A 17742-nucleotide genomic window follows, 5' to 3' on the forward strand; every position below is an offset into this window, starting at 1 on the left:
GAGACATCTACCTTTCTGGCCTGAAGATAATTCATTCTGATGGTAAATATAATGTTTTTTCATATTACTAAAATCATCACAGAAGAAGCCAATGGGTATCAGGTCCATCTGGCTCCTTCCTCATGCAGTAAAACCCATGGTTACTGTGCTCAGATAAATATCCTTTAAAGCAAAACTGACCCTAACAATAGCATGTACAGTTAACTGAACCCTTACCATGACAAACGGCATTCTACTTTTAGCTTTACATATAGAATTTATGATTGCAAACTTCACCTTGGATTAGAACTCCACTTTGAAGCAAAGAACTTGTATTGTGGAAGCTGAACAAGAAATTTCTGTCCTAGAAAATGTATCAGGTTCTGGCAGAACCACTGAATTTTAATGACTGACAAGTGTTCCCAGAGAAGAAAACAGCATAAATTCCCAGTAAAAGAAGGAAACACAGAAAAGGTGCTAAATACTATGATCTTTAAACAAGAAAAACAACTTCACTGACAAAACCGGAAAAATCAGCTGAAGAAGGGATAAAAACAGAGGTTTGCCCTCCTCAAAGATGCTGATCAAAACTTAAGGTGTCTCAGAATTTGTGAGTCAAGCACTAAGATGATGATTTTAGATGTGCATCCCCACCCCCAATCTGTAAGTCTTCTGTACTGTTAGAGTAAAGCATGTATGCTCAGGACCTCCTTTGGAAAGCTTGTATTCCTCACTCTAACTGCCATATGGTGCCCATGTGGTTAAATTATAACTCAAAATAAAAATATGTATCCAGTTGGAGAAACTTGAGAGATTACAGCACTGTCTTTAGGTCCAAGAACAGTTGACTATACAGGCTCCCCTTTCATAGAGGGGACCAGACAAAAAATTGCTTCATGAGAGAGTCAGGTAGTGGACTACACCTCGAGTCCAGAGACTGGACTATTCTCAATGTGGGAGCCAAATAGTAGGCTTGAGTTTAGCAGTCTGGTGACTATTCTGGCTATATTAACTTCTAAAATAACAACAACAATAAAAACAATAGCTCTAATGGAACATGCAAGTGAGGGAAGGCAGCCGTACCGGGGTGGAAAACATGTTCGTGCTAAGTCAATGCTATCTGTCTTCACATGCACATATCCTCCCATCTAGGCAGCTATTGTAGTGTTCAAACAAGTCAGCACAGGGAAAAGCAGAGTTCAGAAAATGAGGTTATGGGTATGTTAAAGAATACTGATTTGAGAAATCTAAACCAGCATTTAAGAATGCTATATCCATTTGGTAGTGTTTTGTAAAGAACACATTTCAGAAATGATTTCTCTACTCTCTCAAGAATTAAAAGTTCCTGTTCAATATACAAATGTTCTTGGGAGGATTCAGAGAAAAAAATGAATAATTTTATACTTCCTATAACTCCTTCTTGAGAGAAAGTGATCTCAATCTGGAAAAGGGTAGGGCAGGGTGGTTCAGAAGGAACTGTCTTCACAGTTGTCTGTCTCAGGGTATTCAGTAGGGTCAAGCTTGATGGGCATATAAGGTGATGGTAGAGAAATTCACAGGTTACAATTAATTTTGTTGATTTTAGATGAGGATTATGCTAAATCACACCGTAATAGTGCCTGTTTTTCTTTTCTGACTATAAATCCGTAGACGATTTTCAGGTTTAGACATCTACACTACAGATTTTTAAAAGTAGGTAAGATTCATCTCTGCTACTTTGACACTTGACAAACAACTTTTCACATCATCTTTACACTGGTAGTACTCACTAATATCATTGGAGTTCACCAGTTAAAATGGAGGTAAACAAACAGAGCCCTCTGTACAGATTGTTGGCATAGAATATCCAGTCACTGACATATTTCTGGAGAACAGACCAGAGAACTGAAATAGAGCCTGGTTCCACCTTTCAACATGTGCAATGACTTGCATAGGGCACTTTGAAGAAAAAGGTTGAGTATGGTACACTTAGAGAAAGGAGATCTGTATGTGTCATTATCAAGGAATGAGACTCTTGAGCAAAAGTAGTACCTAGAATGTCTCCTCTTTAGAAGTACTGACAATTCACACAAAGAATTGTTTTAGAACTGTCACAGTTTTTATTTCTGCCAAACAGCTAGAGACACACTGCAGAAGGACTATAGTCTATTATCTGGAATGAATTATTTGTGTCCCTTTTTTGGCTGAAAGTGGAAAAAAGACCAACACTATTAGCACAGAATTAACAACACTGGACGTTAATATTAATGATGATAAAGTGTGAAATAGTAGAAAGACACTCTGCAGTATCCATTCTGATGCGACAGCAAAATGAAGCAAATGGTAAGTCAGTCCATTCTACTATTTATGACTGCAGATGGATAGGATGCAGTGGCATGAATGGTGCAAATTCAGCTTCAACAGTGGAACACTCTGGGCTTCTGCCTATCAGGAGTAGAACCTACACACAGAAAAAAGCTCAAAGAACATTTTAACAACCACCTATGCAATTAAGAAAACATCACAAACCATGGTTTAATCCCTCATGTAGGGCAGATTGTATTTGACATAGTTGCATCCTCAATTGCAGCTGTACTGGAAATATGGGAAGTGAGAAAGAATTCTGGTGTGAGATTTGCACATATGGTCATCTTAGGCACATGGATACACATTGTAAAGCTGGAAACTGGAAGACAGTATGAAATGTCCTGATCAAACAAATGAACTTGATAACTGGGTGGTGGAAAGATGCCAGACCATATGCAGGATGTTGATAGCTTCTCTGCACTACACTTAATTCAAGAGTTCTCTATATCCCAGTGCATATAAAAACTTAAAATGAACTGACAAATCTGTGACTATATGGATCTACAAACTACTTTCAGTTTTATAAGGTGAATACATTAGAACTGTGGCAACAATAAAATGGCCCAGTCATTGCAGTGAACAGCTTCTGTCTTTTTAGATACATGAAATTCTCTGCCTATTTCAGCTGCATCTTGAATTTGTTCTCAACAGTTAAATCTAACTTCTTAAAAAAAAAAGGAAATAATTTGTCTCATAATTCAGAACTTGCATGTCAGATTCTGAAAGTTTTTTTTTCACTTTTTGTACTGAAGATCAGAAATATATTTGCAATTATAACTAGGGCTAAATCCTCAAATATTTTTTTAATCTGAGCCATTGTGACATTCACTTACTCCAATTCAAGTTTAATAAAAAGTATGCTTTCTTGAGTAAGTTCTTCTTACAGGAAACAGATGCTAAGAATGCCAATATGTCAGAACAGCCTTATTCACATAAATTATTATGTAGAAATTCCTGTATTTTCTGAGAGGGTAACATTTTAGTTTGATTCTCCCTGTCTTTGGTATTTCTTACAGAGTATTTAAATTCACTTTCTGCTTGGAAATATTCAAATGCTACCATAAAGTGAACAGAAGTAAAATTTTTACACAGCTGGATAAGCATGGAAAGGATGGAAGGATCCATAAGGATGGAAATATTCATGGCCAACACAGGAAAAATTAATATAACAGAACATCGGCTAAATGTTCAGAAAATCTGAACAATTTCAGATTGTTCAACAGCCAACAATTTCTTGTTTAAATGTTTATCACTTTAACTGATTCTGGCTCTCTCAAAAACTTATAATTTAAAATACACATGCCAATTCCATTGCATAATCCATAAGTTGCACTCTGCATATGAAACTTCCTATTTTTGAGAGCAAAAATGTATTTATATTTGACATATTAACTGATATTACTAAAGCCTGTGTTATTATCATGGTTTCTAAGATTCTTAAAAAAAAAAAAATTGCTGAATAGAAATCACCATTTAGTACACAATTGTTTAGTGTATACCACTGTGAATGGAAAGATAATTCCTTAAAGAATATATATGAAAACTAGTAAGACATTCTGAATAAGACAGCTCCAAGAAAAGCATGAATGCACCCAGCTATTAAGTCCTTCCTCTTCCTAAATTCAGTACTATTTGGAATTCAAGTTTTATTAAAGCATGACAGCAACAAAATAGATAACAAAAATGAGAAATACTGCTTAGGAGCATATTTTTCCTTGTAAAAAATGAGCCAGAAACTTCTCTACACTTGTTTAGCAATGTAAATGTCACTTTGTTTCTCCAAGCTTTAAGCTGAGAATAGCTCCAGGGCTTACTTGTGATGCAGAAATGTCCCTGTAATCTACTTAGAAAACATGCAGAACGTTAATAGAAACTAGAATCTTGGAACATAAACGTAGCATAAGAAAAATGATAATTACTCTGTGGTTTAACATTTAAAAGGAGAACTAAGCATTGTACATCAGCATTTTTTTTATATAAAACAAGTTGCAGCACATAGATGAGCGGGAAGTCACTCACTTTAGAAACACAAATAATCTTGACATTATCATGTACAATCTTTTACACAGAAAAGAGGGGAAAGAGGCAGAGCTAGAGATTGTTTGAAGGCACCTGTTACCAATCACTTCTTTTCTGTTGTGTCTTCCCAACCCCTGCAGATACCCCTTCCTTCCCCTCTCCCCCAACAAAGCAGTTTTCTCCTTTTATCCACTAAGCTTCCACCCCTGATTAAACACGTACTGCCCTCCCCCTTATGACTCCAAAGCTTTTTATGAGCCTCTGAACTTCTCTCTACCTCTGGTTTTTGCAGATGGCAGCTGTTGCTACTCTCCAGGTTCCTAAATCCAACACGTTGGCTTTCTGTCCTAGGTTACTTCTAGTCAATCTTCTTCAGCATAACTTAATTACAGCTAAAGATAGTATTAGCCATACTTTAAAGTATGACTAATAATGAAATGCTGAAAACTCATCTGGAATCCTCAAGGTCATTGCTGAGATGGAATGAAACTGTGGGCGTAGAGAATTTAGCAGTGAGGGCATTCCCCAAGGGGAATACAAAAGTAAGAAAGATAAACATGAGAATATAAGACTAACTGGTCAAAGTAAGGTAAAGCACAGATACTTCAGGAGACCTGGCTTCTCAAAAGAGGAAAAGAAGAATAAAAACACCTGTCTTTTCTTTCACTTTTGTGGCCCAGATAACAGGATAACTATTGAGAAGTAACAGGGTTTTGTGCAGGATACTGACATGAGGTGAATATGTGCAAGCACTGAAACTACTAGATTCTCAGACACTGGAAACATCAACATTTTGGAACAATGTCACGGAATTGCAAAGGCTTCTGGTAATTCACGTGGCCATGTTTAAAGTCTAACATTCATCAAGATTTATATAAATCCTCGGGAACCTTAGCCTGATCATTTATAGAAGCTCTCTGAAAAACTCTTAGAGCCATTAACAAACTAAGCATATTGTAATAGCACTAATTAGCTGTTCCTCCTGCTTGATCACGTGGACTCTCTCCAATCTTACACGCATTTGGAAAATGCATTTGGCAACCATTTATTAAAACACAACAAAAGAAGTCAGATGTTCTGCATTTTAAGGATAATGAAATACTGTTTTCTGTTCTTAACTTCACCTTTCTCTCTCATTTGTTCTGTCTTTTTCTCTATTCTTACTTATTACCTACACAATTATGTTTATCTCCTTTTCTTGCACCCCATCAGATCCTCTGTTTCCTTGGACAAAATAAGATACACTTTTAATCTCATACACATAAGAGCTCCAGCCTGCTGTAAATTTTTTTCTTTTTTTCAGAAAATATAATATAAAAAAAATATATAAAATATCCATTCTGCAGTTAAAATAAAAAAATCATTAGATTTCATTTTTAAGAGACTCACAGGACTTTGGAAAGTGGACTTCTTCAGGAGACGTGGATTAAAAAATGAATGTAAATGTAAATTCTCAGAATGATACAAAGTAAAAATGTAATTTGTGAAACTACTTCCAAATTACAATCAGTTCATATATAAGAAGATGACTTAGAGAAAAGAGTTAATTTGTGTCTAGTTAGGAAAAATAAACACTAAGGAGATTTTCTTTTTGGGCTTTTGAACTGAAACATGTAAGGAAAGAAGAATGGCTGTGATTAAGATACTGCATTAGGACACATGAACTCTTAACCCCTACCACAAACTCTGGGGAGTTTTGGGCAAACCACCATTTCTTTCATTGTGGTTGTTACTTCTCCAAAACAGGCGTAGTGATAATTTTCCTGCTTTTAGTTGTGAGGGTAATATTTGTGAGGTGTTCAGTTACTGTGGTGAAGGCCAGAGAAATACTCAGTTACTAAACAGGATTATTTTGACATATTGTTAAGAAACCGTGAAAAACTCTAAAGGGGGAGGAGATAAATGGTAGTAAAAGAAAAACATTAGGTTTACTTATAAACGGTGAGTTATACATCAGATTTGGAATGCTTTTGACCTGCTGATTGGAAAATAAGTTCAACATAACAGTCACTTAGGCAATTAGCATTTTAATATTAACCTGCTGGACTATTCTCAGCAAGAACAGCTAAATAAGAATTTTTTATACTTTAATACGTTTTAAAAAGAATAGGAGCTTGCAATGGCTAGCCTAAATACATTTTAACCCGGTCTAGTTGAAAATTTGTACCAATTCAGGTACACATATTTAGACAGATTTAGCACTCAATTCAATTCGAGTGACACAACAATTTACTGACATAAGCTAACTGGATTTAAGTAAACAACCAGCAATCAAACCCCATGTGTCTGTATCCGTTTAACTGACTGATATCAAATAGGTTTATTTAAACTACTACTACACGTTCTCTACTTTGTCCCAGAGCAGATAGCCAGAGCCTGGTTTCTGGTTGCTAACTTCACTTGAAGAGCTTTGGCACAGTAACACATGAATGTGTCAATATGGCAGGTGACTAGTTCAGCAAGTTTACATTCTCTCACTTGTATGCACAGCTGCTAATTTACCACAAGTGCACAGATGTGTAAAGGAGATAAAATATCAACAGGTTTTCATATATCTTTAACCGGTATATAATATTCATGTGCTGATAACTAATCATGTCTGCATAAACAGTTGCATTATAGGAAATTAATGAGTATTATAAACAGCCTTCATTTGCACCGTTTATGTCATAAATTTTACCCTTTTATTTCTTAGTAAAATAGTTTCCCAATATTAGTTTTACTTTTACAGATTAAAAATTACTCTATTGCCAGACTGCATTGCACACAGGTGATTTCAAGCAGTTTAAAAAAAAAAGGTAAATTAACTCCCTTATATTCATATAAACTGAAACTGATCTTAGCACTTAGAGGAATACCTATTTAAAGCCTTCTATTGGTGTCTCTTACAACACTGTCTCGTCATTTCTTTTCATGCCTCCTAGAATATTTCTATTTAAAACATAAAAAGAACCCCTCCATTTATTATACTTGCTCTGCTTTTTTCTTCCCCCAAAACCAATGGATTATGAACTACACATTAAAAATATAAACAAGTTTGTTAATTTTCAAGATTTTAGAAGTCAGTTTCTACACTCTGTAGTTTGAATCGGAAAAGCTAAAATAAATAGATTTAATTGTGCACATTATTGGTTTTCTTTACTATATGTCTGCATCTTAAATAGCTGAAGAAATAGTACAATGCCATACATCAAAGCATAGCAAATTTATCATCTCTTAAATTTAACCTCAGAAAATGATTACTAAAACTTCTTGCCAAACATCTGAGTGCTGACAGACTGCCCCTCCAAGTTTTCATCTGAAGTTTGCAAGCCAATGGATAAAGTCTAAAATTGCACTTCTGATGTTCTAAAATACTAACAACTGCATCAAGCATGAAAGGCAGTAGAAATGCCAAGATCACAGAGCTCACGGTAAATATTTCTTTTAGTCAAAGGCTGACTGTTGGAAGAGAAGGAAAAAAAACCAGATAAAAGGAATCATGGATCAAGAGCTTCAGGTAAAAAGATTTAGTGGATTCATCCCACCTAACTTTAGCACTTAACAGAGAACTGCACTTTGGTGCCTCTAAGTTATAGATACCTGTTATATGCAGGGGATAAAGTTTGGATGCAGATAAAGGATGGCACAGAAGCTTGGTGTGCTACACTCTACAGTTTTGGACACAAAATGCCCTCTTTTTCACAGGTAAGTAATTTTGACATATAAATATTTTTACTTGCTCTTTTTCCTTGCTGGACACTTTCCAAAGGTGATTCAAACTGCTAACCTAACAGACAGCAATTCACTTCCGTGGTTTTGTTTTTTTGGTCAGGTTAGGTTTCTGTTTAGTGATCTGAATGGTCCCAGTGCAGCATCAGAGATGTGCCAGAGCTGGTGCAAGAGGAGGAGAGAGAAGGGGAATCAGGAGCAAAGAGCTAAGGCATTGTTACAGCTATTGGGTCAACTCGGGCATAACGTATAATTTCATCTTGATTTACGCTTTGACGGAACATCCTTCTTACACATGCTCCCCTGACTATACAAAACATTAGGAGAACAAGGGTCCGCATTTGGGGGTATAAGGTAAGTGCTGAAGTTAGAGTGGGAAGAATCAAGACCACAAGTCTTTTTTTTTTTTTTTTTGTGTGCGTGTGGTTTGGTTATCCGCAGTTAAAGATAGAGGGTCAAAAGTGTAAAGTTCAGCTGCTTAAAAAGAGAACATAGGCTACAAATAATAATGCAAAAAAAATTTCTGGATTTGAAATATCCTTTTTTTTAAAAAATGAACACTGTTTACTAGAAGGTTATTAATGGGAGATTCCATTGTTCCTCCAAACAATGCTTTATGCTCTTCTGATGGATCTGGAAAAACAATTAAAACCCCTATTGGTTATCTAGACAAAACATAAAATTTGTTAGTCTGAAATCAGCTGAAAAATTTGGCTGTACTAACTGTACTTGCTATCATGCATTGAGAGGTTTACAAATGGTATCACAGTAGTGCATACCCCAGTTCCTTCTGACAGCTCAAAGAGGGCAGCAGCACTGCGAAGGCTTTATTATGAACCTCTAAGAACATAATCTTGGCATGATCCTGGATACTGACCATTCATGGTAATGCCATTGAACTCCCTCTCACACAGTGAAGTTTGCATTTATCCATATGAAGAAGATAAGAAATTTTACTGTACCAGCCGATTCTCAATGATCTAAATGAAAGCTAGATTAAGAAGTTTTCCACATTAATTTACTAATTAATTCAGAAAAAAAAAAGGAAATAGAAGGCCAAGAAACAATTAAGAATCTGGGCCAAGAATATAGCCTAAAAAAAAACTTCAATTTTTTTCCTCTATAGGTGGACCCAACCTCTTTAGAACATGTATAGTCAAATAACCAATTTTCACTTTAATTTCCCACAGGAAAATATAATAATCAAATTAGCTTAGTTTACATAATTTGAAATAATGAACTATTTTATTACATGAATATCTAGTGTCATTTTTTTCCTGTAATAAAAGAACTCACGTAAGAGTCCTATATGAATTCTTCCAAGATTCAGACTTTAATATTTAACTTTCTTCCAAAATTAAAATACATGAAGAGAAGTAAGATTAAGCATGAATGTATTTCTTTATCTAAAGTGTACAAAATGCTGTAATTACCTCCAAAGCAAGCATTATTAATCCAGCTGATATCACAAGCAGATAAAAATAAAAAACCCCAACCCCTCAAACTCCAACATTTCATTAAATAAAAAGAGTTAATACAGTCTGACACCATATAGGCTGGAATACCTAAATCAAAACTGTATACTTACTGAAACATGCTGCTGTAAGACAGCATTAATGTTGTTTTGGCATTTTGCTTTTTGCTTGTACTTTTAACATACCTAAAACTTTAGTTCATGTTAACTATGAATATTTTGGGTTTATCTATTCAAGAATTCTAATGTTTTTACTTGTAAACACGAGGGCAACAAGGTGATTCCTAATGAGACATGACAGTTTAGTATGTGCAATGACTAAATAAGACTGATAGTAATCATACTACATGATAGCATGTAGTACACATGTAGAACATATGTAGAACACACAAAACCATAATTCATATTTTTCAAATTGTATATATCTGTATTTATAGATTGCATCTTACTTTTATTTAAAAACACATACCTTGTCTAAATGAAGTCAAGTCTTTATTAGCCCAAGATTATAAAATTTTGATTGTCTTTTTCTATTAGTAGGGATATTTATTGTGAAGTTGTGATGATCTGCATATTTAACTTACTAAATGGCAAAAAAAATTTAGTTGAACACTAATTCGCTGTAGACTAAAGTTGTCCTATCCTGTAGAAAGATTTCAATACATGAGATAACTGCCTTTTAGAGAAATGCATAAGCTGTGAAACTACTGGAAGAGGTCTGCATTAAAAGTAAAAAATAAACGGCTGCATTAGGAATAAACAGAAATGACAAAAGTGAAACATACACACAAACTTGTTATTTTCACACATTTTCCTAAAACAACTTCAGCTTATTTTTTATTTCTTAGGGGTTTTTTGTGCCTCATACTGGCATTTAATAATTTTATTCCCCCAAACATGCAAATTATAATGTTTCTTTTTCAGTATTTATATCCTTTTCTCCATAGGCATCTTGAAAAAACATTATAACTGTTAGGTAAAACAAAACAACTAATATGGCCTATTTTTAACAGATATAAAACCAAATTTGACAAGACTGTAATAATTTTGGAAATATTTGCTCAATTTCTTAACATCTAGGGTATGAGGAACATTCAAGATGAAGTCCGTTTCAGACTCAAGTATTTACTTTCTTTTTTATAAAGCCGGCCTCACTCAGCCTTGCTTGCATTGTTGGCCACAGTTTGAAAATTTTAAGTGGTGAAATGACACAATGTAGCAAACTGCAGCTTATCAGGAATAGTTTATGTGTGTAGTCATAGGGGCTAATGTTGTTTGGATGTAAACAATGTCACATAGCTTTGAGGTAGAAATGTTATAGTTTTCTTACAAAATATTGTAAAATTTTAGGTTTATTTATCACTTTCTACTGATTTGAATCAGCTGCAATGCATGTTGGTTGATATGACACTACTACAACTAGGCAGCCAAGGTGAAACTACTTCAAAGCATAACTACTTGGGAGCCCCACTACTTGGGAGAGAAGGAGTAGGACAGAAAATTTGGAAAGAAATTAATTTGAAATTAGCCTGCCAAGGGCTTATCATATTGGAAATTCAGAAAACTCACTAAATGTTTATATAATTAAATCATGTTTCCTCAGAGTATTTTTCATATCATTAATATAATGATATGATAATGCATCAATATAACAATAAGGTTTATAAATTACTTAGAAATGCTTTAAATGTTTTCTGTTACATTAATAGAGAGCAGTGGGTTTCATATAAACAAAAAAAATCACCAAAAACGAAAAGAAAAAAGCAAATCCAAATACCACCCAAAACAAACATTTGCCTTGGTCGCAGTCTTGAATTTGAAATTTAAATATACCATGTGGATACAGACATCAGAAATAAGAGCTGTTGAATGATTACGTCTGATGCACCTACAGATGATCCTGGTAGGTCAATGACACCTGCAGTGTGGGAAAGCATGTTCATTTACTCTCCTGTGTAATTAGACTATTTTAATCTTTGTGCATGGATCTTCACAAGCACTACAATCAATTCAGACAGTTAATTCAAAAACTATTCTAGGTGGAAATTGCATCACAGAAACACGCAGTGCGATTCAGCACAGAAAGTAAACAACTGAAGAACTGTTTTTACTTTTATTTAAGGTGATTGTTTCACATTTGAGATCTGCACTCAGGGAACTGAATTAGTACAGTTTTCACTTAAGTTGAGGCTCACTGTCAATGAAATTGTTTTGGTTCGGTTCTAACAAAAAATGGTTTTGTAACTAGTCAGCAGAGACAAACTGGTTTGGACCAATTCATGACATGGGGTTTGGTTTACTGATCTAAGAAGGGCATTCGAGGAATAGCAAGGAAAGGGGATGGACGAGAACAATTTTGGAGAGGACTTCAAGAGGTGCATCGATAGTCAGTTTTCTATGGAAATAATGGTATTAGAATGAGTAGTAATAATCATCTACAGAATGAGTAATGCGATCTCAGTAGGGGAGTCACAGATTCCTTGAAAGGAATCTCCTCATCTTCTCCTCTCTTCCCAGTCAGAGAACTGAAAGGGTAGAACTATTGATATAATGACTCTATGATGATCTTTCTGAACAGGTAACAGGCTATTTAGGTCCCATCACTGCATATATATAACTTCGGTTGGTTTTCCACACATTCATAATTTTTGATTTATTAATGTTTTATTTTCTCTGCAAATCCTTGCCAAATCATTCAGGAACTCTAAGAAATCATTTAACAACTGCTCATGGTCAGCTTTTGGTTTTATATCTGCAATATTCTGTAGCTTCAGCAAACTTTCCATATTACCATTCACCCTTTTTCAGATCTTTGGGATTCCTTTGGTAAACTTCATTTATTTCCATCCTTTGCTTCAGACATTTAATCTGCAGAAAGAATTTCTCTCATACTCCATGACATGTTAGTCTGTTAAGATTGTTCAGAGGGAAATCTTGACAAAACCCTTTTGGGAATCTCCATATAGTGCATTTATGTCTAAACTGCAAGATTTTGCATACTTTTAAATCTGAGAGAGTATTTCAGAAGTACCCTGACTCTTGTCTGAAGGAAACCTGGGTGACTCCTGTCCTGTTTCCTCTCCCCAAATCCTGTCTTGGAGTTGAAAAGAAACTCAGATGTGTGTACTGGAAATTAATTGTGTAATGTTTTGTCCAGCTTTTTGGTCTGGATGACTGTGGAGGAGGGAGAGATCCTGGGGCATACTGTGGTACAAGGAGGCCTTGCAGATAACAAGTGTATCAACTTCATCACCTTTATCTAAAGACTTGTTAAATGCTTGCAAACGCTAAACACTTTGCAAGGCATGTCTGCTGTATGCATAGGAAAAGAAAGAACAGTGAGACTAAGTCAACAGAGAGAATTTAGCAACTGAGAGTACAACTGAGAGCCTCCCGGGTGCCTGACAGACATGATCACCTGTGTTTCTGAAAACAACATAGACAAAAAACCCAACAAATCAAATCAAAGTAAACCAATTTTTCCCATGGTTTAAGGCTGTGGAGACTAAAAATGCTCTTATGGTAGTAACGCTAAAACAGGAAGATTACCTCACGGTCATTTAGAAGTCTCTCCAAATCTGCTGCCATTTGATTCTTGACACGCAGCAAAGCTGTCTTTTCTTTATTTAAAAGACTGGTAGAAAGAGGATAGGAAATGCAGTAATAGCAACAGATAATCTCTTTTAATCTTGTATTCTGGCTGAAACATGCATTTTCTAAAGCTAAATACTGGCAACAATGAAAATTTGCTCAAGTAATTGTATCAAATGATCCTTCTCTATGTTCAGGCATTGGAATTTTTATAAATGGGCCTGAATGCAGATACATACAAAATCTTATTTTAGTCAAGCAGAAATACTACTCAAAATCTTCATAAAATATGAGGTTTTCTTTGATTCTCTGGAGGGTAATTTAAATTATCAGAATCTTTTGTTATTATCTCTTGGTTTCTTCTAGGCAAAATAAGCTCATTTTATAAGCAAAGTAAGGCTCCTTATATCTACACCTCTATATCAAATGTGGATTTCTTTGTTGTATGCATCACTAGTAGCAGCACGCACTGTTCTCTCAATATAACTTTTTTTGATACTACTGTATTTAGAAATCAACAAATTCTACTGCATTTAGAAAAATAACAAATACAAGGAAGAAAAACATCCAGCTTCCCCTTTCAGCTGTGTAGTTTCTGCAGAAATTGTAAATGTATTTTTGCCATTTTTTATTTTCTATTTCAGGAGAATGCATGGGATCAAGTTTGTCTTGTGAACCAAGTATGAAAACTGTTTTAGCATGAAGGCATACTTTTATACCACAATGTCAAGTTTAACTTTAATTGTTCTTTGTTTTCTTAGTTATAGACTATGAACATTTGAAATGTTTAGCATACACATTCTGATTCCAGGCAGCAATTCTAATATAATTAAATGTATTTTCATATTTAGCCCCAACATCAGTTTCCAACAATATGCTTCAGACTAATGCATACATAATGCCAGTATATAATCTAGTTTGTTAAAATAGCCACAGGGATTTTCTTGGAAGCCCAATGTTATATATGCCATTATCATGACTTTACTAAATACAATATAAACTATAACATAAATCAACAACTATGCAAAATGCAGTTCTGCATATGGAGTAAACATATGTAGTACTGAATACAGGTCAGGAGTTCGGAAGCAAATGTATTGAAATTTTATAAATGGAATGGAGCAATTACATATGTTGCAAACACAAATTGTCTAATATTCTCAGTATTTAATCCAGAAATGATCAACAAAATAAATCAACCTTTTCCTTAATTGGCTGTGCATTCTGCTTGTTTCAAATAAGCAACATCATGCTTTGCCCCAGAGATTTTCTGGCAGTTCCTTGCAAGCTCTGTACTGTAAATTATGACTGTCAATTCCTTCTAGGCATTCATTAATTCTCAGAAAAATTGTATGCTTTGGCCAAATTGCTTAGTTGTCTGAGTTATTTAAAAGGAAAGTAGTAACGTTTATGAAAAACTACAAAGATATTTTAATATTTTCACAAGTTTTTTCTATGACATTTTTACTCATGATGAAATTGCTGTACTGTTTTTTTTCCTGGGTTCATGTGTTGTAACTTACTGATTTGTCAGGCTTTCTTGGATTTCTGTACTTCCTAATAGCATAAACCAATCATTTTAGAGAATGACTCACAAACTTATTAGAGAAGCAATAATAAAAGTTCCTTTATGCCTTAAATAGTGTACTGAATAAACAGTGTTCATGACTAAACCAGAAGTTCATGTTCAAGGTTCAGTTTCATCTACAGAACAGACCTTATTCTAGTTATACTAGTTATACCTTCTGAAACAGTATGACATGACTGATCCATGTGGAGCAGTTCTGATTTTCTTTGTTGTCAAATATAGGAATTAGACTGCTACATCGTTAAGTAGCACTTGATGTGTTTTCTGTCATACCTATGAATATACAATTACCAAAGCACATGCAGACTTCAGATTTAGTAGTTTTGCAATAGTTATGCTTTTTCATCATTGCAGATAGAAGGAAGTAATTCATGTATTTCTGAAAGAACACTGCAAAAGCGGCATATATACATTCAACAGAGTGAGAAAGCAGTGTTACCAGACACAACGTTAATAAATTCACACCTGTAATGACCAAATAAAGCAGAAGTTCCTCCAGAAGTTCAGTTCTGGGAGGAAGACCGACCATTTCAGCCCCTGTTACGGAAACGTTCTGAGTGGGCATCTTGGGTATCAGCAGTCGAGGAGGTTCTAGCTTTCAACTACCCTGCACTTCCATCAAATGGTAGTTTAAACTAATCCAGTTTTAATTGGCAGTGTAACAAATCAGAGAGCAGCTTTACAGTTCACTTAGCTGACCTAAGTGAAAACTGCTGCTGAAAGATCATCATTGCCTATCCACATACTGGTAACCTGCTCTTTGTGTTGGTACTAGAAAATTTGTGACCGTGTGCGTAGGTCACTTCACTGATCTGAATGGAAGCTGGAGTCTTTTTACAGGTTTTCACGTGGATCACCAAAACAACTTCATGTACCATGTGCAGTGGAAACCCACAGCTGAAGGTAAGGATGAGACTGCTCCATTTGGTGACGGAGTGCCTTAACTGTCTTACCATGCTTCTGAAACCACAATCTATGAGACTAGACAAACCACCTTCTCACACCTGAGCTCAAGGGTTATAACTTTCATATGAAGAGACAGGATCTTCTTGACCATCTTTAACTAACCATACTTCTAAGTTTTCATGATACATGTATTAAGGTACTAGAGTACTAAACATTAAAAGAAATCTTCTAATGACTTGTTCTGGGGTGAAAACATGTGAACACCTGGGAGAAATGGACTGCGTTGAAATGATCTAATATTCTTGAAGTTATTTATCAGCACAAACGGCTGTTTTTACACTGCAGGGCAAGTGTAGACCATGATGTGCTCCACAGTCCTGGTCACTGACTGCTCCATCCTCAGTGTGGAGAAGGTGCCCTTTGTAGCACTTCATATAACCACAGTCCCAAAAGTCCAGGTTGGAGAACTAACTGAAAAGCAGTGCAGCTCCTGCTTTTTCTGTGTGCCTGGATTTCCAGAAGAAACCAAAATGTGTGTGAGGAGATTCAGTTTCATTCCATCATGCTTTCAAAACCTAGCCAGGTATTAATCCAGGTACCAGGAATGCAGGATGTACCATGGAATACACTTGTCATATACATACACGTTGCTCATAGCAACCACTGTCTTGTTTTGTTTCGCTTTACTCAGGATCTAAAGCCAAGGTAGCTTGGATATCATAGACATTTTTAGGTGACTTGCTTTTTCTGGAGAATGGAGACTAACATTTCCCAGTCTCAGACTTTTAAGCCTTTTGAATTTGGGCAATTAAACCATCTTTTAAATCTCTGGTCTAAATACACTAGCTAGTATCCAGTTCAGAAGCTTCTATTATTAGATATTCTGGATAATATGCTTATGCTGGACACACTAAATAAACATGGTTTTATATATTACTGTTTTTTATTATTACTTCTATTCATTTTGAAAAAAGTAGGTTTCTTTTTCAGTGAGCTGTGTACCCCAAATGCTATAAGGATTGTGCCTTTCTGTTAATTTCACGCTACAGCATGATGAAGTTGAAAACTGAAGTCCAACCTTGAGGTTTTTTTTTTTTTCATTTTATGTTCATATACAAATGTCACCATCAAAAAAAATCAAACATAGAAATAGTACGTGTGAAGGTTTTGTACATAAAACTGAATATATAATACAGGCATATAGTGCAGCTATCCCTTCTCTGCAAACTACAGATGAATAGCCCAGAGCAAACAGCTCATTTTTAAAGCCTAAGTCAAATTTTCTTTTTAAATCATGTAGAGAGGGAGGTATAAAAAAATCTGCAAATAAAAGTTCTTTAAAAGAGAAAATACATGAAAAATTTGTGATCTCTCATTGTGTGGCTAAATAACCACAGATCACATTTTTAAAGGCATTTAGGAGAGTATTGCTTAATGATTTTAATTGGAGTGCTTCAGGCGGCTTAAAAACTCATCCGTGTAGTGTCCAAATTGAAAAGAAATTACTTTTTCAAATTGTAAAAAGAAAAACCCAAACAACTTTTTAAAAGTTGTAATACAGGTTAGAAAACCTTCATTTGTATAAAAAAAAAAATATATTTCTACAAATTTTGTTTGGAGCATTTCTCAGGTAAACTGCAGTAGAGTTGGAATAGATGATGCATATTTCACAGAATGGTAATGTTCTCATAAAAAGCTCACTGCCCATTCTGTGTTGGGAAAAACTCAGCTAACACTGTATGCTAAGCTTTATAATGTTTGGATGGCAATTAGAGAACCCAAAATGTTTAGGTAAGAAACATTTCAGTACACAGCTTCTTAGTGAGCAAAATCCTTGTACTGCTTCTAGATTTGCCACACAGTTAGGCTTTTGAGTGCTTTTGGGTAAGTGAACCACTTTTAAAACCAGCCATTGGTACTGAGAAATTTGAGGAACTGCATTTAAAGTAAATACCCTCTCTTTATGAATGAAGTCCTGTTTAATGTCTCCAGTTATTTATAAACCTAGATGTTTTTAGCAGAAAAATTATGTACTAAAACTACAATTACTTCACTACACATATAAGAATGAAATTCAGAGATTTGTTTTCCCACAGTATGACATAGTTACGAGACATTTCTTTTCAAA

The 17742-nt window shown here is 35.0% G+C and overlaps 1 protein-coding gene across 1 annotated transcript in view; it reads right to left on the bottom strand.

Annotated features, from left to right (window-relative positions):
• The window catches only part of PIBF1 (progesterone immunomodulatory binding factor 1), a 127825-nt gene that overhangs the window by 7901 nt on the left and 102182 nt on the right, over positions 1-17742 (bottom strand). The window contains exon 15 of the mRNA XM_075723055.1: positions 13079-13163. Within this exon, the coding sequence (XP_075579170.1) occupies positions 13079-13163 (85 nt within the window). The remainder of the gene's footprint in view (positions 1-13078; positions 13164-17742) is intronic.

The sequence above is a fragment of the Pelecanus crispus genome, chromosome 1, assembly GCF_030463565.1.
Source record: "Pelecanus crispus isolate bPelCri1 chromosome 1, bPelCri1.pri, whole genome shotgun sequence".
NCBI classification, from domain to species: Eukaryota; Metazoa; Chordata; class Aves; order Pelecaniformes; family Pelecanidae; genus Pelecanus; species Pelecanus crispus.